Raw genomic sequence first — 24,983 nt, 5'->3', positions numbered from 1 at the left:
TATTACCCAAATAAAAAGCTTTGTGCCGCGTTGTGAGCATGTAGATCGGCTTTTTTCACTAGTTTGGGTCGTCCAATTTCTCTTTTAAAAGTTTGGGAACCACACGCACTAGCACATCTGCAGAGGTTGGAGATGGTTGCAGTACCTCTCCCTGTCGGGAAACGGAAACAACAAACATACAATTAGCCTGTAGCTATGCCCCTCCCCAAAAGCTTTTGTCCAATGCTAGCTTAGAATAACTTCCTGCTTGCCAAAAAGGTAAATAGGAGGTAAAGACATCCGGCAGAGTGTTTTCTGCTGGTGTTTCAGTCCGAGTGTATCAAAGGGTGCGTTCGGAAATGCGCACCGGGTGTGTGCTCAGTGTAGTGAGTGCCTAAACCTAACCCTAATCCTAACCCTAACCTCAGTAAAACTATCTAAACCCAACCCTAACCCTAACCTAACCTCAGTAAAACTATGCCTAAAACTAACCCTAACCCTAACCCTAACCAGAACCGGTGTGCATTTCCGAACGCACCCTTTGATACACTCGGACTGAAAAACCAGCAGAAAACACTCTCCCAAAGACATCCACGCCCCTTAGCTACAGGCTAAGTTTGTTTGTTAATGATATGGTACAAAAAAACACCTTATCCCGTAGCTTTGTGATTGTGTCTGTCTATGTACACCGAGTACTTTAACAGAGTTGTGGAACATGTGATTCCAGATGAGAAGCTGCCCTTCGTGCCGTCTGAGAAGGAGTACGAGGTGGTGTTCATCCGTGAAGGAGAGCGGGTGGTGATACCGTGCCGCGGCTCCATGGAGGACCTGAACGTCACGCTCCACACCGTAAGCATTTTGTTACTGTCCCAAACATCTGGGTAATAATCAGGCCCGGATCTACCATATGGGCACTTTGGGCATGTGCCCAGGGGCCCCTGGGCATCGAGGGCCCTCCAAGCAGGGGTGAGATGCCATGGGCTCGCGTGGGCTCGGCGAGCCCACACTTATTTTGATGCACGCACGCGCAATAAAATAGCGTGCGCGCATGACGTCATGAATTTAGAGGACCCACACTTCTAAAATCAATATCACACCACTGCCTCCAAGGTGCAAAAAAAGAAAAAAAAAGTTTTTTTAATCAGAATGAAACAAATGATGTCCACCACCCCCTGAAACAAATGCTGTGAGAATGCTGCTGAAAAGTGCTGATTGTGTGTTAAGTACAATGTACAATATTTCATGAAAGTCAAGTCAACTGATTAAAACTCTGCCGGACCGTGCTGAGCCAACTGCTGCTGCAGATGTTATATTGGACCTACATGCCTACATATGCCTACAAAACATTTTGCGCGCACACAGGGGCCCCTTGGCCCTCTGAGGTGTTAATCCGGCCCTGGTAATAATGATGCCCCATTTGACGTGACCTTTTATCTCTGGGACCCCAATATAAACAGTAAACTCTGCAGTGTTCCTTTAATTCTGAGGGTGTGAAATGGGCAAACAAAAGGACCCGTTATAATCCTTGTGAGTTTTAGACTCACAAGGAGTCCATTAGCACCCATTAGGGCATTAACTAAAAAGTCGACAAGTCGACTGAGCCGACTTCATTACACAAGTCGACTCCCACCAGAGAAAGTCGAAGTTGGAAAACAAAATTCCTTTGTATTTTTTTCTATCATTATTTTTGCTCCATGTGTGCGTCTGTACAGCATTCAAACAGTAGGATTGCTTATTGTCAAGGACGGAATGATCCAATATTACAGTGCTACATTACATTTGGTATAATTGTGAAAATAGCAGATCTATCGCAAGGCGTTGTGAGCATGTAGATCGGCTATTTTCACAATTTCTGCCACAATTTGGACAATGTTTAATTTGTCATTTTAGAGGTGTTAAAAAGTATACTTAAATTGGCACTTTAGAAATGTGCAGATACCCTCTATATACAGTACTTGAGTTGGTTTGTTGGTTTGTTTACAGTTGAGTGAGAAAACAATGTTGCACATTAAGTTAATCATCTGGGGACCCCCCCAGAATAATTGGGGGGTCGTGTGTGATGTGATGACATCATCAAACAATAAAGTTGACTTCAACTCAACGTTTTACTGAGTCGAGTCGACTTGCAAAAATCACAAGTCGTTAATGCCCTAGGACCCACAGGATCTCACCACCCATATTCATCCCCATGTTGGGCACGTCGTCGTTATTGGAGAAAGGTCCGCAGAAATGGCCGACAATTCTGCGAAAGATCAACGAGAATTCAGCCCAAATAGCCAATGTTCAAGCTCACAAGTGTCCTTGTGCATTCGCTATTTTTTACGCACTACACTGGCAAAGTATGATCTAGGTCAGGGGTCTTCAACAGGGGGTCCGGGACCCCTAGGGGGTTCTCAGAGTTACTACAGGGGGTCCTCCAAATCTTTGTGTGATAGATACTTTTTTTTCTACTTTTAACCATTTGAACCCTATTGTCCATATTCTGAGAACTTTAGCCAAAAAGTTGTGAGCTTGTACATCGGCTATTTTCATCAAAGAGCTTTGGTGTAGAGGGGAAAAATAGCAGATAAGTACAGAGTGAAAGGTCAAGTTTATTAAGTATTGATGGTTCAAGTGGTTAAATATCTGAAAACATGAATTAACATGAATCCAATTAAACTATCCCTCAGTATCCCACTCCCTCTCCCTCCTCACACTAGCTAAATGGTTGTCTGTCCTTTATTTTTGTTTTTCATGTTTTTATTGTTGGTTGTGGTAATAGGGCAAATGTCTATATGTACTTGTTTTTGTTCCTTGTTTCTGTCAGAGCTGCAACATTTTATGTGCTGAAACTAAATACCACCAACCTGGTTGTGTGGCAGTAAAAGTAACTTGAACTTGAACTATAATGGAATCTATGAAAAGGTTGTGGGGGTCCCTGCTTCATCTCCCTCTCAGTTAAGGGGTCCTTGGCCTGAAAACGTTGAAGACCCCTGATCTAGGTGGTGGTTAAGCAGCCTCCTGTGCATTGGTACACGTCGCATATTCAGGGTAGGTTTATATTGGGGCGGCAGATAATGACTTTTTGGAAACTGAACATAAAACTTTTCATTGTGTCCGTCAGCGCAAAGGGGGAACAATTAGCAAGGTTTCCATTTCCTGTCTGTGCTACCTCCACCCATCACTTAGAACCTGTGACCTGCACACAGTTTTAGTGTCATTCCACTTGGATGCAGTTTGGAAAATCACTGAGGCCTTTGCCCTGGTCAGACCAGCCACCACCAGCTAGCACAATGAAGCACACATCAGTCCAAGTTTCCCTATGGTCAGCAGCAGGGACGTGCTGGCCATTAGGAAAAGCGGGACAACTCCCGAACGGCTGGTTCATTCCCGGGCCGGTCTAGGCCGGCCATTAGGAAAAAAATTAACTGTTTGCACAAAAGTAGTGAAAACAGCAGATCTACAAGCACACAACACTCCATATGGAGACGGCTTGGCCATATATGGTGCGTGACAGGCGGACGGATGGACATGATCTGCAGGTTTTGATACTAAATGCGACCTATGGTCGCAATAAGAGAAACACTTAACATACAAGTGTGTTTTCAGAAGAGATTCGATGGAGGACTCTGATTTTGATAGTCACGGGCCACAAAAGCCTGATCACCCCGAGTAGCAAGGCGGGTCTTAGGAGAAACCAAGGGAGCCTTACCTGAGGATCTAAGGCTGCACACCGGCTTATAGGGGCATATCCATAATGTACTTGGGAGCCTGTCCAAACAGGGCTTTAAAAGTGATTAGTAAAATCCTAAAATCACTTCTGAAGCTCACAGGCCACCAGTGGAGAGAAGCCAATATGGGCGTGATATGGTCACGCTTAGTTATTTAGCGGTCCTGCTGCAGAGTTCTGAATCTGAACTAAGGGGAGACGAGATCAAACCTTTTTGCCAAGGTCGGAGTTGCAGTAGTCTTAAGCATGATGGAATAAAAGCATTGGATGACTTTTTCAAGGTAAACTAAAATGAAGCCTCTTCAAAAACTAAAATATAGCATATCTATACCCATATCTTTAAGATTGAATGAATACTAAACAACAACAAAATCACACCCAGCGTGAAGAGAGTGGTGCTATTTATGAATTAATGTCATTAAGCGTCCCGCAAAGCTTGGCCAATGTGATCCTGGGTGTACAAAACAGTCCAGGACAAACGGACAAAGATTAGCTCTTTGCAGGCGCACTGCTCAAAAATAAATCCTTGGTCATGCTGCAGCCAGTATTTGTCATTACAGAATCTGATGTCAAATTAAATGCTTTCCCTGCTTTCCCATGGTGTTTTGAATCCCGCTGGGTTCCGGAGTATTCATTGAACCCTCTGGTTTACTGTGTGCATTGATTTGGCAGGTGCTGGTCACTTGTGAATTCTCAAAGACCTAGATTTCTCAGTCATCTTTTGTCCTGCGCGTCAGAAAACACAACGCCGCGCTACAAAAGATGTACAACTCAAAGGTCCCTTTTACGTCACTGCTCCTCAACGTGAGGTCAGGGGACCCCCATGTGGTCCTTGAGGAGGTTTCGGTGGTCCCCAAATTAAATGATTGATCGTTGATTTGATGGGAGCCAAATGGACCCTGAAGGGACTGAAACTCTGAGAGTGTACACTACAAATACAACCAAATGGACCCATATGGGTCTGTAACTCGTGAGTGTACAAAAAAGTGTACACAAATATAATACAAAATCACAACCAATGTGAAGTGAGCGGTGGTCGTGCTTGCATAACGTCTTCAATTGGTAATTGGTGATGTAATACAGGCTACACACACACACACACACACACATTGCTATGGCAAAACGCTGAGGAAAAAGACTAGGATATAGGTCTAGGATGTAATTGGTGATGTAATATGGCTACACACACACACATATTGCTATGGCAAAACGCTGAGGAAAACACATTGCAATGCAAAACGCTGAGGAAAACACATTGCTATGGCAAAACGCTGAGGAAAAGTGGCTACAGATAGGTCTAGGATGTAACTGTTGATGTAATGTGATGTAATATGGCTACACACACACACATATTGCTATGGCAAAACGCTAAGGAAAACACATTGCTATGGCAAAACCCTGAGGAAAAGTGGCTACAGACACGCGCACAGCCACTCTATGCCGCTATAAAATAAATCCTATCAAATGGGGGTCCATGGCCTAATGCGTATCAAACCGGGGGTCCAATTGAAATCAAAAGGGTCGAGAATCACTGGATGACATCATACAAGTTGTGATTGTGTGTGTGTGTGTGTGTGTGTGTGTGTGTGTGTGTGTGTGTGTGTGTGTGTGTGTGTGTGTGTGTGTGTCAGAAGTATCCTAAGAAGGAGCTGCGTCCGGATGGGAAGGACTGTGTGTGGGACGCCAGGTGGGGCTTCGCGGTGCCCAGTCACCTGATCAGCTACGCCGGCGTGGTCTTCTGCCAGACGCGCGTCCGCAACGACACCTTCAAGTCTCCCCTCTACATAGTCGCTGTTGTCGGTAAGAAACTCATACTGTTGGGACTGTGCGTGTGTGCGTGCGTGTGTGCGTGCGTGCGTGCTTGTGCGTGTGCTGAACTTGTTGGCTGAAATAGATGCTCGATAACATCAGCACTTTACTGCATTGATTTTGTATGGAGAGAGAGAGAGAGAGAGAAAGAGAGTTTGTGTGTGTGTGTGTGTGTGTGTGCGTGCGTGCGTGCGTGCGTGCGTGTGTGCGTGTGTGTGTGTGTGTGCGCGAGAGAGAGACAGAGAGAGAGACTGAGAGACTGAGTGAGAGAGTGAAATGAGGGCAACCAAGATAAGAATGAAGTTGGTGAGTGAGAGAGATTGAGAGTCAGAAAGACGGAGAGCGAGAGAGAGAGAGAGAGAGAGAGAGAGAGAGAGAGAGAGCCAGAGGTGTCAATTGGGTATGGCAGCTGCCATACCTTGGCTACAGGGGGGGAAAAAATAAATTCATCATGCCTGTTGCTAAGGTATGGCAACATGACTTGTGTCTTGCACGCGCGCAAGACAACCAGTCACGTTGCCATACCTTAGCTTTTCCTGAACTGACGCCACTGGAGAGAGCGACAGCGGGGAGAGAGAAAGAGGGAGATTGAAAGAGAGACATTGAGAGAGAGAGAGAAAGAGAGAGAGGGTATGTATGTGTGTACTCTCAGCAGAACAATGGACTGTGAGCTCTCAGGGTCTCGGCGTCTTCCCTCCCTTTTCCGCAGGATACAAGATCCATGACCTCACCCTGACCCCCGCCACGGTCCGGCTGTCGGTGGGCGAGCGCCTGGTGCTCAGCTGTACCGCCAAGACCGAGCTCAACGTGGCCATCGAGTTCACCTGGGCTCACTCTGGACAGGCCCTGGTGAGCAGCACACACACGCACACGCACACGCCACGCACTGCTAGGGTTGGGTATCGTCAGCGATACTTTTAATGGATACCTTGTTTCGATACTCTTGAACACACCCCTGGCCGGTCGCATCTGTAACAATTCTCTCTTTTGCAAATCCCGCCCCATTCTGCCCTGTTACTATGATGGGACATTTGACCCTGGGCAGATTGTTTTTATAGTGGCAGTGAATGGGATTTTTTTATTTTTTTATAGCCTCATTACAGCTATATAAAGTACCAAAGGAAAAACATCTAGGTGATATTAATAAAAAGGGAAGACAAAGGTACAGTAGTTACATTGCAAAACAGGGGGTTTACCCGAAAATATATGTTTTAATTTGTTTAATCCCAGTGGGACAGAATCCTCTTTGCAGATTCTTTTATAGTGGTAGTGGATGGGATTTTTTTTTCTTCATAGCCTCATTACAGCTATATAAAGTACCAAAAAAAACACATCTACGTGATATTAATAAAAAGGGAAGAAAAAGGTACAGTAATTACATAGCAAAACAGTAGTTTTCCCCCGAAAATAAATGTTTTAATTAGTTTAATCCTCTGGATCAGAGATAGAATAGAAATAGAAAGAGAAGCGCATTGCATCTTGGGTAGGAAGAGGACAGAACTATAATGTTTCTCCTCACATAATAGGCTGGCTTTTCGTAATTCTGCCCATTTAAAATATATGTACCCAATCGTGACTCTTAGACCATTGATAAGGTCCATGTGAACTAGTTTGTTGAAGCTTATTCATTACAATGATCGCAAACGCTATGGTCGCGAGCGGCCTGGCCGTGCTCCGCAGTGCGGACAGCCGGTGAAAGACGGCTGCCACTTTCTCCGACTGCAGAACTCCACCCCCGATTGCAAAAAGTGAATGTATTTTTCTGGTTGGCCAGTCAGGGAGTCTCAGGGACCAATCAGAAGGCTGACAAACGGTGAATTGGGCTACTGAAAGTTTAATGACTGCTTTAGTAGGCTACACTCATTAGCCTACTGTGAAAATAGCCTGTGTAAAATGTTTATTATTATGATGATTCTCCAATGTCTATACTAAAATGGCTGAATAACTGGCTTAATAACCTATTGTGGTGTGTAAAATAGCCCATAGAAAAAAGGCAAATAATAATTATAATCGAAAAAGGTATCATATCGGTTCCCAGGTATCGAAAAAAGTATCGTATCGATTCAAAGGTGAACGATACCCATCCTTACGCACTGCTGATTTAATATATATTAATATATATATATTTTAACCCATTTAGAACGGGTACACATTTTGTGTATCATTATTTTATGCTTAAACTATTGAAAAATAGCAGATATACAAGCTTGCGAGCTTGTAGATCTGCTATTTCTTTTAAATCGTGGAAATTTGACCCCGATTCTATAAGTGTCTTTTGAATCCTTCTAAGGTTTTTTGAAAAACCCTATGTTTCTATGTCAGCAATCTGGCCAGCCATCGTCAAAGAAAAGGTCCTTTTCACTTAAATGGAGCTCAGTTAGTCTGTTCTTGAGAGACTGACTATGTCAGTGGTTCTCAAACCTTTTCATGTCAAGGACCCCCAAACTGATATGTATTTGGCCACGGACCCCCATCTCAAAATATCTAGTTCCAGGGACCACCCAGAAGCAACATTTGAGTTACAAACGTTCGCTTTAAAAATACATATATATTCATATCTGCTATATTTCAATAGTTAAAGCATTCAATAATCCTAGGCCTAAAAGATTTTGTAACCCATGGCTGGCCAGGGGGAGGCAGTATAGAGACCAGGATTACTGCATGTTTTTGTGAGGGTATCTACCCTAGGAGACACAGGGAGAACATGCAAACTCCACACACAAAATTCGGTTTAGTTTTATAGTCATAGTTTTTTGAGTAAAATTCGGTTTAGTTTTAGTCGTATTTTTGTCATCTGAAAAAAGTTTTAGTTTTAGTCGACTAATTATCATAAGATTTTTGTCGACTAAATCTACTGTTTGTTTTGTCGTCGAAAATGTATTTTGGCAAGCCTTTGGTGGGACTTTTCAGCTCCAAGTTTATAGTTTCCGGGTTCCATTTTCGCCCTGCTCATTTTAGTGGTTTTATCACTTCCCATTTCGCTTGTTTATCCTCTATCCTGTACGAGTTCTCTCTCCTGATTGGATATAAGTGGTATCCCAACCTGAAATCTTTTTATAGTATCTCTGGTAGGAGACATGGAGTCTCCACCGGTTATCTAATTATTGGCTTAGGAATGCGATAATAACGTAAAAAATCTTCATGAATTCAAGGCTTCACGCTGTGTGTATAATTTGACAGAAAATAACTAATTTTTTGGGGTGAATTACTCCTTTAAGTGGTTAAAAACAGAGACGCTCTATTTTAGGGGGTTTCTGCTTTGTTTTGTCTGTTCAATGTCCAGCGACAGGATGTAGAGAGGTGGGGAGGGGACACTGCGAAAATCCTGAGTCTTAATTGAAGTCAGAGATTGTAAAAAGTGACCCGCGGGGGCCTATGTTAAATAAACACTCTGGATTGTGCCGTGGAAAGTGCAGGTGCCGGACCATAGCCGGATTTAAATCAAACATGTGCATGGTCAGAGCACAGACACTTATCATGGGGCTCTGAAGGACGAGCCTTTGTCACGGTTTAATAATCTGTGAAATGTGATAACTGATATTGGGACATTGGTGACAGACACCAGAGTCATCATACATCGTCGTTGTCGGGTGGAAACCTTGTATGTCCAAAACCGTTCGTTTTGCATTTTATCATTTTAAAAAGGATTTAAACTAGTGAAAACAGCCGATCTACAAGCACACAACGCCTCGCACCGCGAGGCGTTGTGTGCTTGTAGATCTGCTGTTTTCACTACTTTTGTGCAACGGCCTTGTATGATGAAGCAGGGCTTCACTTTGCAAAATAACGTACAAATTTGAAACTTGGAGATACGAGGTTTCTACCCGACAACGACGATATGTGGCCTATCTGGCTTCCTTCCTGTCCGTAGAACGTTCTCTTCCTGCTTTCAGGAACCCTTCAGCTTGTCTCTGCACCAGGTCAAAGTTCAGAGTTCACGTGATGTTGCTGGTTTTTTCTTTCTCCCCCCATGGTGTTATCTCCTCACATTGGACCTGCAGTATGGCTTATTTCAGTGGTTCTAAAAAAGGTTATGTCGAGGACCCTCAAAATGATATGTTATAGGCCACAGACGGACCCACGGATTTGAAATGATTTTGTCTCAGGGACCCCTGTCTGACATGATAGTTTTTTATATGATTCATTGCAGTATTCTTCAACTGTCTAGTGTACTGCAGGTGGCAAGAAAACAGTGGAGAGTGTTAAAGGACGACTTCTCCACTTTTCAACCTATCTTCATATAATTGATCCTCACTAATATTCATGATAAAATAGCATAACCCGGTCTGTGTCTCAGAAGAGTGCTGTGGGCAGGTCAGAAACCCATCATCGATGGAGAATCCAATTTAATAGAAAAAGGGCTTTCTATTCCTGAAAAGTTGCAATGTTAAAGTGGAAGCCACTTTTCTTGCGATAATACAAATCTAAATATTTGTTCAAAAATTGTTGTTAAAAAATAAATCTGTCAAATGATGATGTCACAAGTCTATGGATTTCTGAACTTCCCACAGCTCTCCTAAGAGACTTGGATCGAGTAGATTTTTCTTCTTCTTCTTTTTTTTTTGCTATTTTATTATGAACATTAGTGAGGACATATTATTATGAAGATTATATGAAGGTTGAAATGAAAAGTGGCAATGTTGTCCTTTAAGCGTAATAGCATAATTATGATCATCTGTTGTGAAAACTTCTAATGAATAAGATAATAGGGAAGTACAGTACTCCTCACTTTGTTGGGGATCCCTGGGGTTCCCCTCAAGAACTCCTGGGGGTCCCAGGACCCCACTTTGAGGAACACTGGCTTACTTAATACAATACTGGCTGGGATAAACAACCTGTTTTTTGATTCCATACAATTCACAGCTATACAGTTGAACATTTCCTGCAAATGTTTGTACATTTTTGAAAATCTTTGAACATTTGAACATTTTAATGACTAGGGATGGAGCTTGTTAATTTTTATTGATAATGAGCACCTTATTGATCCTGCTTATTGAGCCAGGCTTTTATCGAGCCAACTATTGAGCATTTTCTAATATTTTGTGGAAAGATGTGAGACGACAAATTCTTTTTTTATTGGCCAGTTGTTGTGACTGTGAGTTTGTGGCTGACCACCATCTATGAAGATGACAATTTACAAAAGTAACAAATATTATCATTAAATATCATTTAAAACAATCATTCATTAGTGTGCGATAAGTGTTACATGACTTTATATTATGAATGGTACTGTAATATTTTCTTGATCGCCTCTTATCTTCATTGTTGCTCGATAACAATCTTGATAAGCCCAAAGCTTATGGATACCGGGGTACTCAATACATTTGTTATCAAGTTGCGGGCCCTTGTTTCGAGCTCCATCCATAATAATGACATGCCTAATATTGATATCGTCGTTGTCGGATGGAAACCTTGTATGTCCAAAACCGTTTGTTTGTATTTATGATTTTAAAAGTGATTTAAGCTAGTGAAAACAGTCGATCTACAAGCACACAACGCCTCGCGATGCGAGGCGTTGTGTGCTTGTAGATCTGCTGTTTTCACTACTTTTGTGCGACCGCCTTGTATGGTGAAGCATGGCTTTACTTTACGAAAGAACGTACAGATCTGAAACTTGGAGATACGAGGTTTTCGCTCGACAACGACGATATGCTATTTTGAAAGTTGGTTAATGTGCTTCTGAAATTGTTTGCCATAATATGCGTCAGGTTTCACTGAATGGCTCGGGGGCCTCCCACACCACGTCACACAAGAAGAAGCTGTGGAACTCCCTGGAGCTGTCCAACACGCTCACAGTGGAGAACGTCACGCTCAACCACACGGGAGAATACACCTGCACCGCCTCCAGCGGACAGATGGACAAGAGCTCGTCTGCATCCCTGAAGGTCTATGGTAGGTACCGTACCGGACACGCCTGAAGGTCTATGGTAGGTACCGTACCGGACACGCCTGAAGGTCTATGGTAGGTACCGTACCGGACACGCCTGAAGGTCTATGGTAGGTACCGTACCCAGGGGTGTCGCACCACATTCTGGGCCCCGGGTACAAGGATTCACTGTGGGGCCCCTGTGCTTTAACTATTGAAAAATAGCAGATATACAAGCTCACAGCGCGGCACCGAGTGCCGCGCTGCGAGCTTGTAGATCTGCTATTTTTGAAAAATCGTGAAAATCTTTGAATATTTCAAATCCTTCTAAGGTTTTTTTGAAAAATCTATGTTTCGATGTCAGCGGAGCTCAAACCTTTTCATGTGAAGGACCCCCAAAATTATATGTATTTGGCCACGGACCCCCATCTCAAAATACTTAGTTCCAGGGACCCCCCAGAAGCAAAATTTGAGTTACAAATGTTCGCTTTAAAAAATACATATATTCAAAGATTTGCACACATTTTCACGACTTTTCAAAAATACCAGATCTACAAGCTCGCAGCGCGGCACTCGGTGCCGCGCTGTGAGCTTGTATATCTGCTATTTTTCAATAGCTAAAGTATAAAATAATTAAGGCCTCCTCCACCACTTTGGGCCCTAGTAACTCAGTCCCACTTTCCTACCCCTTGTGACGCCCCTGACCGTACCGTACAGGCCTGGAGAATGTTGTTGCTTATCGATCATTATGATCAAAGTCACGTCAAACATTTTGTCTTTGTCCGTCTACGGTCTCCCATTGGCTTAGATCAGCTTACCCTCTTCACCAGTCACCAGTTGTGTCACCATGGGATGGATATTTATGTTTTCGCCACAGCCTGTGTGTGTGTGTGTGTGTGTGTGTGTGTGTGTGTGTGTGTGTGTGTGTGTGTGTGTGTGTGTGTGTGTGTGTGTGTGTGTGTGTGAGAGAGAGAGTCCGGAGTTAATCTCAGAAACAGCTGGACCTATCTTTCTGCACCAATCTTTTCATGCAAAATTCTAGGCCAAGGAAGTTTCTCAAATCATTATCCTTGTGGCGCAGTGCCAGCACACTTGCTTATAATTCTTGAACCGTCAGGCATACAATAACATATATTTTAACTAAGAGCGTGCTACAGTAAATGCCTTTTGTAAATTGTGTAAAATATGTAAAATATGTTCTGAAAGACAGCATAAGCCGGAGTATAAATTACGCATTACATAATCTTGAGAGAGGTGTGTGCGTGACATCAGTGGGTCCTTCATGTGTACTCATTTAACCACATGAACCCTAGCATCCCCATTGTGGGGCGAACATTCACTGAAAATAGCAGATCAACAAACTCACAGCTGGTGCATCGCATTTGTGAGCTTGTAATCGCCTATTTTCGTGTAGACCAGGAGGATATAGCAGTGTTTCTCAACCACTGTGCCTGGGGACCTTTGGTGTGCCCCTGAGAAGGGTCAAGTGCACCCTTGAAACTGCTTGAAAGCCAGTATTGTATTTATCATTTTAAAAATGATTTAAACTAGTGAAAACAGCCGATCTACAAGCACACAACGCCTCGCGGCGTGAGGCGTTGTGTGCTTGTAGATCTGCTGTTTTCACTACTGTTGTGCGACAGCCTTGTATGATGAAGCAGGACTTTACTTTGCGAAGAAACGTACAAATTTGAAACTTGGAGATACAAGGTTTCTTCCCGACAGTGACGATATTTACACCCCCGTATTATGTTGGTGTGCCCATGGATTCTTGGGACATGAAAAGTGTGCCCATGCAGAAAAAAGGTTGAGAAACACTGGCCTATATACTTCAGTATACTTTGGCAAATAAGTATAGGGTTTAAGTTGTACTGATTGATGGTGAATGAAGCCAACTGTGTTTTTGTGACTTTTGTGTGTTCCCAGAAAAGCCATTCATTGAGCTGAAGGACACATCGACGAAGGTTATCGAGGTCAACGTCCATGATCGAACCCCTGAGACCAGCATCCCTGTCAAGTACTCAGCCTACCCGGAGCCCATTGTCAAATGGTACGTTCTGGCAGTAGTGGTGGTAGTGTATTTGAATACAGAGGCGTCAATTGGGTATGGCAGGGGTATGTAGCTGCCATACCCTGGGTCCAGGGGGGAAAATGAAAGTTACTTTTACTGTACATATAAATCCTTTGTCTATCTGTGCTGGTTATTATGTTGTTAAATTGCAGTAAAATAACTACAAATGCAAAATTTTACAAAATGGTCACGTTTACTAACATGCCAAGTTTAGCTGCACTTGAACAACCATTCCAGGCTGCCATAACAAGCCCAATAAACTGTAGAAACTGGGGGAAAATAGAGTGTACTTCTTAAAATAAATGTATCATGCCTGTTGCTAAGGTATATGGCAACATGACTGGTGTCTTAGACACCAGTCATGTTGCCATACCTTAGCTTTTTCTGAACTGACGCCACTGTTTGAATACAATACATTTTCAATGTTATCGAGCAACAGTGCACCAGAGTGTATGTGTACGGTACTGTCTATGACATTGTGGTCTGCTAAAAGAGGGCATGGTCACGAATACTAGAATAGGAAGACATACAGTAGAATCGGGTCAAAATATTCAAAGACTGCCACAAATGTTCACGATTCTTCAAAAACAGCACTCGGTGCCGTGCTATGAGCTTGTATATCTGCTATTTTTTTAAATATTTATAGCATAAAATAATGGTTAAAATAATAATGCGTATGCATAATCCGTTCCAGGTCTTGATGGGTTAATTATGGGACGGATTGATGCAGTTAAAGCTATACTATGTAACTTTTCCAATAAAACAAATCTTAACAAAAGTTTTAGAAAACCCACTGTGAATTTCAGCTCCGAAAGCCTTTTCTTTATATGTTTTTTACTGAGCCGTGAGGGGGGGTTGTTTTTCGCAGCAAAATTGCGTCATCTGCATTCTTCCGTATACGTTGTCTCCAGATCATACACTAACGGCCAATCACAGCACGGATCATACACTACCGGCCAATCACAGCGCGTCTTGCCGTCTTTTCAGGAAGTAGCTTGCCTCAACAGCAGTGTTTACTCTGGTGCAACGCCTGGTCGCAGAGGGACGCAAGACCCCTCTACGGATGCGGACGTGGTGGTCCGCAGCCCCGCTCCGGTGGTCCGCGGCAACCCCGAGCGAAAAACCTCCGAAAAAAGCAATACCGCTACTGACCAGTAGTTGAGCAACTTCCATAGTATAGCTTTAAGACATGCGTTAAAAGATAAGGTTTGAAGATTTGGCGATTTGGTGATTTGACATTCCGATCTCCCTGTGTCTGAGAACAGGTACAAGAATGGCCAGCAGATCCGTAAAGATGACTACAGACTGAAGGCCAGGAATGAGGAGCTGGTGATCCGTGGCGTGATGGAGAAGGACGCGGGCAACTACACCGTGGTGCTGACCAATAAGATCACCAAGGAGGAGCAGAGACGCTCCGTTCAGCTGCTGGTCAACGGTGTGTTTTCAACCTCTCGTCTTACGGCCGGGCTACACCAAGCCGTTTTGCCCGCGTCAGTGCGTATGCGTGCGCATGCGGGGCGTGTGCGTGTATGCGCGTTTTGGATAGATCCACTGTATACCAATTCAGCCGGCTTCACCAGGCGTACGGATAGCGCGAACCACGGATACGCATGCTGTAAAATAGGATCGTTTCTATTTTTTAAGCACGCGTATGCGTTTTGTACACAGACTATCTGGTCTTCCTCACATATACTCCCTCCTTGGTGTAGCCTGGAGCATTTACGCATACACGAGCGTCTTCACGGACAGTACGCGCGTATGCACGCATTTTTTGGTGTAGTCCGGCCGTTATTGTTATGTTTTATAGCAGGGGTCTTCAACGTTTTCAGGCCGTTTTCTGGCCCTTAGTTGAGAGAGAGATGAAGCAGGGACCCCCCACAACCTTATTAAGATTCCATATAGTTTCATTGTTTGACAGCACGATCGTCAGTATATTTTCATGTTAATGTGGGTTTTAACCACTTTAACCGTCAATACGTAATAAACTTGACCTTTCACTGTACTTAGTCCGCTCTTTTCCCCCTCCGAAGCTCTTTGCCGAAAATAGCCGATCTACAAGCTCACAACGCCTCGCAGCGCGAGGCGTTGTGAGCTTGTAGATCTGCTATTTTTGGCTAAAGTTCTCAGAATATGGACGCAAGGGTTCAAGTGGTTAATATAAAAAAGGGGAGAGGTTTCTATCACACAACGATTTGGAGGACCCCCTGTAGTAATTCTGAGGACCCCCTGTTGAAGACCCCTGTTTTATACCACTAAGAAAATAAGAGTCGGCACACCAAATGTCTGCCCCCAAAGAGTATGTTTACTTATGGTAACGTTTCGAGCTTAACAGCTCTTCCTCAGACCTTCAGGTGTTAAAGGGGAAGAACACCCATTTTCAATATTGAACTATGTCATTAATATACCTTAGAGGAGTTGTGTGGAAATAAAAAAAAAGTTCCCCCTCTTCTGTGTTGCCTAGAACTTCCAGTTCTAGGCAACACAGAAGGGGGGGAACTTTTTTTCTATTGCCAATTTGCCACACAACTCCTCTAAGTTATATTAATGACGTAGTTCAATATTGAAAATGGGTGGTCTTCCCCTTTAAGCTCGAAACGTCTATTTGTACACTGTAGTGTACACTGTTCATTAGTCCAGCACCCAGTATATATGGCCTTGGATTGGCCTTGTTGGCTGTTTTTCCAGCCTCTTTGTTAACTTTTTATACCACTAAAATGTGGAACGCCCTACCGAAAGCCTTAAAGGAGTGTAAATCCCTTGACTTCCTTTAAAACCGGTCTGAAAAGTCACTTACAGGCGGCTGCTATACTCGAAACCTGTAATAGACTAAGACCATACTTACCTCCCCTTTTCCACTGTAAATATCTTTTATCTATTTCCTTCTTTCTTTTATTTTTCTTCTTTATGACATTTCTTTTTGTTTTCCTTTTGCTATTGATGATATCCTCTGCATAGTACTGTGTTCTATCCGTCTGTCATTCAATGTTATATGAGATACATGAAGGTTTCCTGTGTAAATAAGCCGTAAAGCTTACTAGGATCTCCTTTTAGTTTACCTTAATTCTACCAGTGAACTGTACTGTCATGAAATTGTACCCTTTCCTATTTAAACTTCTAATAAAGTCTTCAATCAATTCCCTCTTTTAATATTCACTGCCCTTACGCGCGTGGCCATCAATTTTGCAATATATGACTTTCCTAAACCTTTCGACTGTCTGAATGAATACTTTTATTGCGACCATAGGTCGCATTTACTACCAAAACCTCCACAGGCTGTCCGTGGGTGAGTGAGTGAGTCAGTCCGTCCGTCACACTTTTGCCCTGCTCATATCTCCACAACCGTTGCCCCCATCCATGCCAAATTTTGCACACACACTCCTTGACTGCCAAACTACAACCTCCAAGGACCCCCGGAGCCCCAGGGACCCCCAGGTCCCTGGGGGACCCCCAGATGTAAAAAATGACCAAATGTGGTCACACGTCACACGTCACACTTTTTCCCTGCTCATATCTTCGCAACCGTTGACCCGATCCATGCCACATTTTGCACACACACTCCTTGCCTGCCAAACTACAACCTCCAAGGACCCCCCGAGCCCCAGGGACCCCCAGCTCCCTGGGGGACCCCCAAGTGTAAAAAATGACCAAATGTGCAAAAATGACCAAATGACCACCCCAACGGGGCTGCTCACGGAATTCCCGGGGACCACCCACTCCTCGTGCTCCAGAACGGATGCAAAAGTGGTGACGCCCCCAGTGGAGGACCCCCTCCACTGCAGCTCACATAAAATGCCGATAAGCGACCTACGGTCGCTTATCTCCCGATTAGGGAGTCTTACTGGTATACTAGTGCTATTTTAAACCAGTAAGACTCCCTAATCGGGAGATAAGCGACCGTAGGTCACTTATCTCCACAAATAGAGCAAAAAATTGTTTTTCCAAAATCTTCCTGAGCATGTTGATGACATGAGTGTAGACATACTGTGTAGTGATTTTCGTGATTTTAGGGCAAAATCTGAATCGGCCTCATGGTGGCGCTAGAGGGCCATGTGAGAAATGAGGGGTGGGGTCTCCGCGCCGCCAAGGCGGACGAATAGGTACCGGCCCCGGCTCTCCCGGTCGCTCCTAGCCCGAGTTACGGCATTTTATGTGAGCTGCAGTGGCAGGGGGTCCTCCACTGGGGGCGCCACCACTTTTGCATCCGTTCTGGAGCACCAGGAGTGGGTGGTCCCCGGGAATGCCCCGTGAGCAGCCCCGTTGGGGTGGTCATTTGGTAATTTTTGCACATGTGCTCATTTTTTACACTTGGGGGTCCCCGAGGGAGCTGGGGGTCCCTGGAGCTCCGGGGGTCCTTGGAGGTTGTAGTTTGGCAGGTAAGGAGTGTGTGTGCAAAATCTGGCATGGATCGGGGCAACGGTTGCGGAGATATGAGCAGGGCAAAAGTGTGACGTGTGACGTGTGTGACGGACGGACGGACGGACGGACGGACAGACGGACACCTCGAGCAGCTTTCTGTAGTAAGTGCGACCTACGGTCGCAATGACATATTCAATGGTGTCGTTATACAGCTAAAGGCCTGAAAGATGTCATTTGTGGAAACATTTCTATATATTTTGCCTGAAGTGTATGCCTGGGCATGCCATTATAGAAGAAAAGCATTACAAAATATCTACAAGCATCGCGAGGCGTTGTAGATCAGCTATTTACGTTATTCATCGTGCAACATATCGTCGTTGTCCGATGAAAACCTTGTATGTACAAAACCGTTCCTTTTGCATTTATCATTTAAAAAATGATTTAAACTAGTGAAAACAGCCGATCTTGCAAGCACACAACGCCTCGCACCGCGAGGCATTGTGTGCTTGTAGATCTGCTGTTTTCACTACTTTTGTGTGACGGCCTTGTACGATGAAGCAGGGCTTTACTTTGCGAAAGAACGTACAAATTTGAAACTTGGAGATACGAGGTTTCCACCCGACAACGACGATATATGGGGGCTTAATGGTTCACTATCAATTTGATCAGAGTCATCTGGAACTCTATTTCGTAGCTCCTTTGTTTTGCTCACTTCTCAATGGTAATGCTCAATGTCGTCCCTCCACAGTCCCACCCCATATCATCGAGAAGGAAGTGGCGGTGGACACTGACGTCTACATGTACGGCAGCAGTCCCACCCTCAGGTGCAGCGCCCGCGGAATCCCCACGCCCGCAAAGATCGAGTGGCAGTGGATGTCCGAGGAAGACTGCCCTGCCGCCTTCCAGTAAGTTGCACTTCAACCGTCATGTTATACCAGGGGCGTCAATTGGGTATGGCAGGGGTATGCAGCTGCCATACCCTGGGTCCAGGGGGGAAACTAAAAGTTACTTTTAACTATAAATCTATGAATGTCTCTTTGTCTATCTGTGCTGGTAATTATGTTGTTAAATTACAGTAAAATAACTACAAATGCAAAATTTTACGAAATGGTCACTTTAACAAGGTATTATAATTATATTCTCCACACTTGTATTCTCCCCATCTTGACAAAATGTTATATTCCCAGGTTCCACAGGTCAGCTGCACAGGTGCAATGCATTATTGTTAATTGTGGCACATTTACTAACATGCCAAGTTTAGCTGCACTTGAACAACTGTTCTAGGCTGCCATATCCAGCCCAAGAAACCGTAGAAACGGGGGGGGGGGAAATAAAATGTACTTCTTAAAATAAATGTATCATGCCTGTTGCTAAGGTATGGCAACATGACTGGTGTCTTGCACAGACACCAGTCATTTTACCATACCTTAGCTTTTTCTGAACTGACGCCACTGTGTTATACACTTGGAGAGCTATATTTGTGCTCTTTGGTTTGGCCACTCAACATAAATAAATCCAAGGTACTTTACCGTGCAGATAGATTAGCTGCTTAATGGCAGGTGTAAAAGACACATTAGGTGTCTACAAAAGTGCCTGGGAATTACCGGTATTTTTACTGGATATCATCAGAAAACCAGTTGTAAAAAAAAAAAATATGCAAAATAAAAGGTATTTATTTACAAAGAAGGGTCAGGGGGAGGCTAAGGTTAGGTTAGGTTTATTGTTACCAGTTCCGAGTGGCAGCCGCCTGTAAGTGGTTTTTCAGAGTGGTTTTAAACAAAGTTATAGATTTACACTCCTTTAAGGCCATCAGTAGGGCATTGCACATTTTAGTGGTATAGCAGGAGAACGAATTTGACCCTTTGTTTGAGCCGAAACTGGGTTGAACATGATTTGTGGTGCTGCCTCTGGTGTTGTAGTTGTAGACATCCTTGACATTTTGGAAGTATTTTGTCAGGTACATGGGTATCTTAGTGGTGTAGTGTATCTTGTACACCAGGCCCATTGCAAGATGCTGTACTCTGTCATCTACTCTGAGCCACCCCACGCTTGAATGGTGAATAGCGGTGAGGTGAGTCCGAGAAGGAAGGTTAAGCTGGACCCTAATTAGTTTGTTTTGGGCTGTTTGGAGCTTTGTTTTCAGGGCCTTTGAGGCATTGCGATACCATACATGGACTCCATAGTCGTAGAGGGGCTGAATGATTGCACCCGCTAGTGTGCATCCGTGTATTGTTATTGACAATGGGGTCGATCCTCTGTAAGAAACTAGTTCGTTGGTTGATTTTTTTGATTACCTTTGTAGTCATCTTTTCACTGGAAAGATTAGCCTGCAAGGATGCAACCCAAGTGGGTAATTTAGTTTTTTCTAGGGATGGTCCGATCAGGTTTTTTGGAACCGATCACCGAGCATCGATCACAAAGGTTTGATCACCCGATACCGATCAATCACCGATCCGATCAAGTTATTATTTATATATTATTTATATTTTCTAAATGTTAATGTTTTAACTTTAATTAATTAATTCACTCATGAATTCATTTATATATCTGCCTTATAGTTATTTACCAGCATTACTATGTATTTATTATCATAGCAGTAACTCATTATTCCTTCAGCACTGTGGAAATCAATACCCCAAAATGGCCTCAAGTGGGCATACTGAACGGCTGGTTGATCGGATGCACCGATCGGATCGGATCGGTGAATTTACCTTTTGATCTAAACCACCGATTATCGCCGATCACGCTTTGATCGGCCCGATCCGATCCATTGCCGATTGATCGGTAACATCTCTTTTTTTCGTGTTATTACATTGTCACCCACTTTGACTGTGAAGTTATTGACCTTGCTAAGGTTATGATTTGATCAAAAGAGGATGGATTTGGTCTTGCCCAGGGTTTCTATCGATTACTCATCCCATGGAGACTTAAATTCATGGATATTTGTTTGTTTTTGTCGCATTCCAAAGCCAATCATTTGATGACCAGCAGTGGTTCCCTATGGGGCTGTTAAGTCTGACATCATTTTGTAGGCAGAGGAGAACTTTTGGGGGCAAAAGGCCCCAGCGCCCGTAAATCATTTTACTATTTTTACTATTTACACATTTTTGTTCTCTTTGTTGTTGAAAGGAAAGTGGTAGAATTATACTTTAGTCGTTATTTTTGTCTCGGATCTGTTGAAATAGCGAGGGACAGATATTGATAATAAATCTGCTTGGAGGTCTGACTACAAAATGATGTCACGGCTTAAAAGCCCCATGGAGACACAGATAGCCTGCTTTGTTCCCTATGGAGTCACAAATGCAAAAAAATTATGATATGATGGTAGATCAGCTATTTATTTAATTTTAATCTTGAAAACAACACAAATCTTGTATTTGTATTGTATTAGCTGACGCCATTAACGTCAGCTAGTCTTCCTGGGGTCCAAAACATTAAAATACATTACAAATATATAAAATATCACAAAGTATTACAAAAATACAAAGAAATACAAAGAAATACATAATCAGCAAAAATACAAAGTATCACCTAAAATAAAATAACATGTATACAACAAATTTAAAAAGTAAGAAAATTTGATATTTTATGTGTTAAGTATGCATAAGAAGACAAAGTTTCCTTTTAAAACAGGCTTTTTCTCTGGTGTTACGAAGTTCATTTGGAAGACTATTCCATAGCATAATTGATCTATAAAAAGCAGCCCTCTTCATAGAATTAGACTTAGGTAGTGGAAAAGTGATCAGTCCGTCACTTGCTGCACGAGTGAAATGTGTATGGATTTCTGAACAACTAGTTATATTCTTATAAAAAAATGTAGGTGTGTGAGTGTTAATGACTGTGAAAAAATTTAAGTAAACTAGCAGAAAGTCTTTCTTTGACCATTGACCAAGCAAGACGTTCATGCATGTCTTTAACACTAGTTCTATAAGAACAACCCAGAACCAGTCTGGCAGCCTTATTCTGTGCAACTTGCAATTTTTGAAGCAGAACATTAGATGCTGATGACCATACTACAGAGCAGTAATCCAAATGACATAAAACCAATGAGCACACAACTTGACGAAACAGATTTGATGTTAAAAACGGTAAACACTTCCTAGTTATTCCCACAGCTCTTCCCATTTTGCCAACAACCTTGTCAATATGTTCAGACCATGACAATGTGCAGTCAAGCCAGAGTCCAAGAAGCTTCACAGTTCTTACTTGTTGTATTGTTTTACCTTCTATTTGTAGATTTAATTTAGGATTATCTGATAATCTAGAGTTAGATCCAAAAATTATACTAATTGTTTTAGAAATATTCATATGGGGTCTTTGGCACAAAACATTATCTGATGGGGGTCCACGGCCAAAGGCATATTCATTTGGGGGTCCTTGACATGAAGAAGTGGGGGGATGTCAGTGATTGGAGGGTTGTTGACAGAAGGGAAGGGTGGGCAGGGGTTGGAGCAGAGCAGAGCATCAGCAGCAGGGGTGTCGCACCAAATTCTGGGCTCTGGGTACAAGGATTCACTTCAATTATTTTGTGCTTTAACTACTGAAAAATAGCAGATATACAAGCTCACAGCGCGGCACCGAGTGCCGCGCTGCGAGCTCGTAGATCTGCTATTTTTGAGAAATCACGAAGATTTGTGCAAGTCTTTGAATATTTCAAATCCTTCTAAGGTTTTTTTTAAAAAACCTATGTCTCTATGTCAGGTGGTGCTCAAACATTTTCATGTGAAGGACCCCCAAAATGATATGTATTATTTGACCATGGACCCCCATCTCCAAATATTTAGTTCCAGGGACCCCCCCAAGAAGCAAAATCAGAGTTACAAATGTCCGCTTAAAAAATACATGTATTCAAAGATTTGCACACATTTTCACGACTTTTCAAAAATAGCGGATCTACAAGCTCGCAGCGCGGCACTCGGTTCCCGCGCTGTGAGCTTGTATATCTGCTATTTTTCAATAGCTAAAGTATAAAAATAATTCCAAGCCCCCCTCTCCACCTTGGGCCCTAGTAACTCAGCCTCCCCCCCCTCCTTGTGACGCCCCTGATCAGCCTGCTCTTATCTCCGGGCCACACATCATCAGAGCACTTCCTCAGGCATCCTACGCTACGTTTCCTGTTGTTCCTCCTCCGTTCCTCTCCGTCAGAATAAGGGACTCTCCTTCCTATCCAGAGCCACTTCTTCTCTAGCTCGCATGACTTCCTGTCCCCATTGTCCACACACGACGCCCATCTATTATATATCTCTAAGGCAGTCCATCTCAAAGTGCGGGGGTCCGGGGTGGACCCCCGCACCAGGGGAGCCCTTGAGAGTGGGGGGTTCCAGGGGGGTGCCCAGCAAAAATGAGGAACAGTTTAAAGGAAAACTTCATATTTTAGATTGTAATTAGAGAAAAGAACAGATGAGTGTTCAAATGTTTTCATTTACTGCTTTCTATTGTTTTAGCGATTTTAACACTTTAGATTTCAGTGGGTGGGGCATGCGTACAAGTGTCTAAATATGTATTTTTTTAGACACAATAAGCCCATTCCCAAGATGCACCACAATATTTCATGGGCAGATGTGACTTATGGGGGCTGGTAGTGTTACTGTAAATAGTAATAAAGAAATCGCCAGCTTATTGTGTCTAAAAAGACATATTTAGCCACTTGTACGCATGCCCCTACCCACTGAAACCAAAATCGCTAAAATTGCTAAAATAAATTAAAACATTTTAACACTCATCTTTTCTCTAATTACAATTTAAAATATGAACCCTTGTTCAAACAAAGTTGTCCTTTAAGGCTGATTCTGTTTTATTTTTTTATTTTATATATTTTTTTGCTATTGGAATGGAAAATAGCCGACCTACAAGGTTATTTATTTCAAAATAAAAAAAGTCATGACAAATCTCTCTCTTATGGGGGTCCCCGGCGCACAACATCTTTTCAAATGGGGGTCCATGGCCACTGGCCCGATACATGTCAGTTGGAGGGTCCGTCACTTGACATGAAAATGAGAAACACAGCTCTTAAGTTTATTTTTCTGCTTTTGTGTATTTCCGTTGATAGATTTGTATGTTGTGTCACAGAGAAGAATGCAGGGCTTTTCCCCCAGCATGTGTACCGTACGCGAGTTTGTGGATCTGGAAGTACGTTGCGTAACCCCACAAAACATTTCTTCAAACGGGACGAAAACAAACACGAGGGCTTCGGTTATGAACAGGGGCGAAATTAGATCTTATTCTGCATGGGTTTTCAGATCAAAAGGGCCCTGTACTGCCGTGAGGGGGGCCCATTGATTAGGAGATTAGAGACCCATGATATATTGGAAATGACAAAATACATATCGTCGTTGTCGAGTGGAAACCTTGGCTTGTCCAAAACTCTTCGTCTTGCATTTATCATTTTAAAAATGATTTAAACTAGTGAAAACAGCCGATCTACAAGCACACAACGCCTCGCACCGCGAGGCGTTGTGTGCTTGTAGACCTGCTGTTTTCACTACCTTGGTGCGACGGCCTTGTATGATGATTCAGGGCTTTAGTTTGCAAAAAACGTACAAATTTGAAACTTGGAGATACAAGGTTTCTGCCCGACAATGACGATATAATAGCCTATGAATTTATAATACTGTCCCCAGTAGGGGGGCCCTTGGGTTTATTAAACCCATCAACCCTATACAAATTACGCTTGTGGTTATGAAACCCGCTCTCTATTCCATTGCGTTTGTGTCTTCGTCCTCGCGAGTCGCGACTGAAACTGGGCGTGCATTGTGTAGGTAGGAACACAGGGAGATGGGTAGAGCTTCCATTGCTCACATGTTGTTGAGTTTCAGTGGGATTGTTATCAGGGGCGTCAATTGGGTATGGCAGGGGTATGCAGCTGCCATACCCTGGGTCCAGTGGGGAAAATAAAAGTTACTTTTAAATATAAATCCACAAATGTCTCTTTGTCTACTATGCATGGTTATTATGATAATTACAAATGCAAAATTTCACAACATGGTCACTTTAACAAGGTATATATTCCCAGGTTCCGCAGGTCAGCTGTACAGGTGCAATACATTATTGTTAATTGTGGCATGTTTACTAACTCCCACACAGTTGACACAGTCCTCTTATACATTTCAGAGAGACATCAAAATAGATCAGAGTCGAGTTGACAAATGTCCATATAAGGCTCTTTGGTCAGGAATATACAAGACATGACATGA

At 43.2% G+C, this 24,983-nt stretch overlaps 1 protein-coding gene across 2 annotated transcripts in view; it reads left to right on the top strand.

Moving 5' to 3' along the window:
- kdr (kinase insert domain receptor (a type III receptor tyrosine kinase)) overlaps positions 1 to 24,983 on the top strand; it is a 69,687-nt gene that overhangs the window by 5,730 nt on the left and 38,974 nt on the right. Inside the window, exons 4-10 of one of the 2 annotated variants that reach the window (XM_080735725.1) lie at positions 707 to 828; positions 5,323 to 5,488; positions 6,207 to 6,346; positions 11,206 to 11,389; positions 13,290 to 13,413; positions 14,700 to 14,869; positions 18,539 to 18,695. In XM_080735725.1, coding sequence (XP_080591851.1) covers positions 707 to 828; positions 5,323 to 5,488; positions 6,207 to 6,346; positions 11,206 to 11,389; positions 13,290 to 13,413; positions 14,700 to 14,869; positions 18,539 to 18,695 — 1,063 coding nt within the window. Of the gene's footprint in view, positions 1 to 706; positions 829 to 5,319; positions 5,489 to 6,206; positions 6,347 to 11,205; positions 11,390 to 13,289; positions 13,414 to 14,699; positions 14,870 to 18,538; positions 18,696 to 24,983 lie in introns of both variants that reach the window. The other variant, XM_080735724.1, reaches the window with a different exon arrangement.

Source organism: Nannobrachium achirus (genome assembly GCF_963921795.1).
Source record: "Nannobrachium achirus genome assembly, chromosome: 1".
NCBI classification, from domain to species: domain Eukaryota; kingdom Metazoa; phylum Chordata; class Actinopteri; order Myctophiformes; family Myctophidae; genus Nannobrachium; species Nannobrachium achirus.
This window is presented reverse-complemented; position numbering and strand designations above follow the sequence as displayed.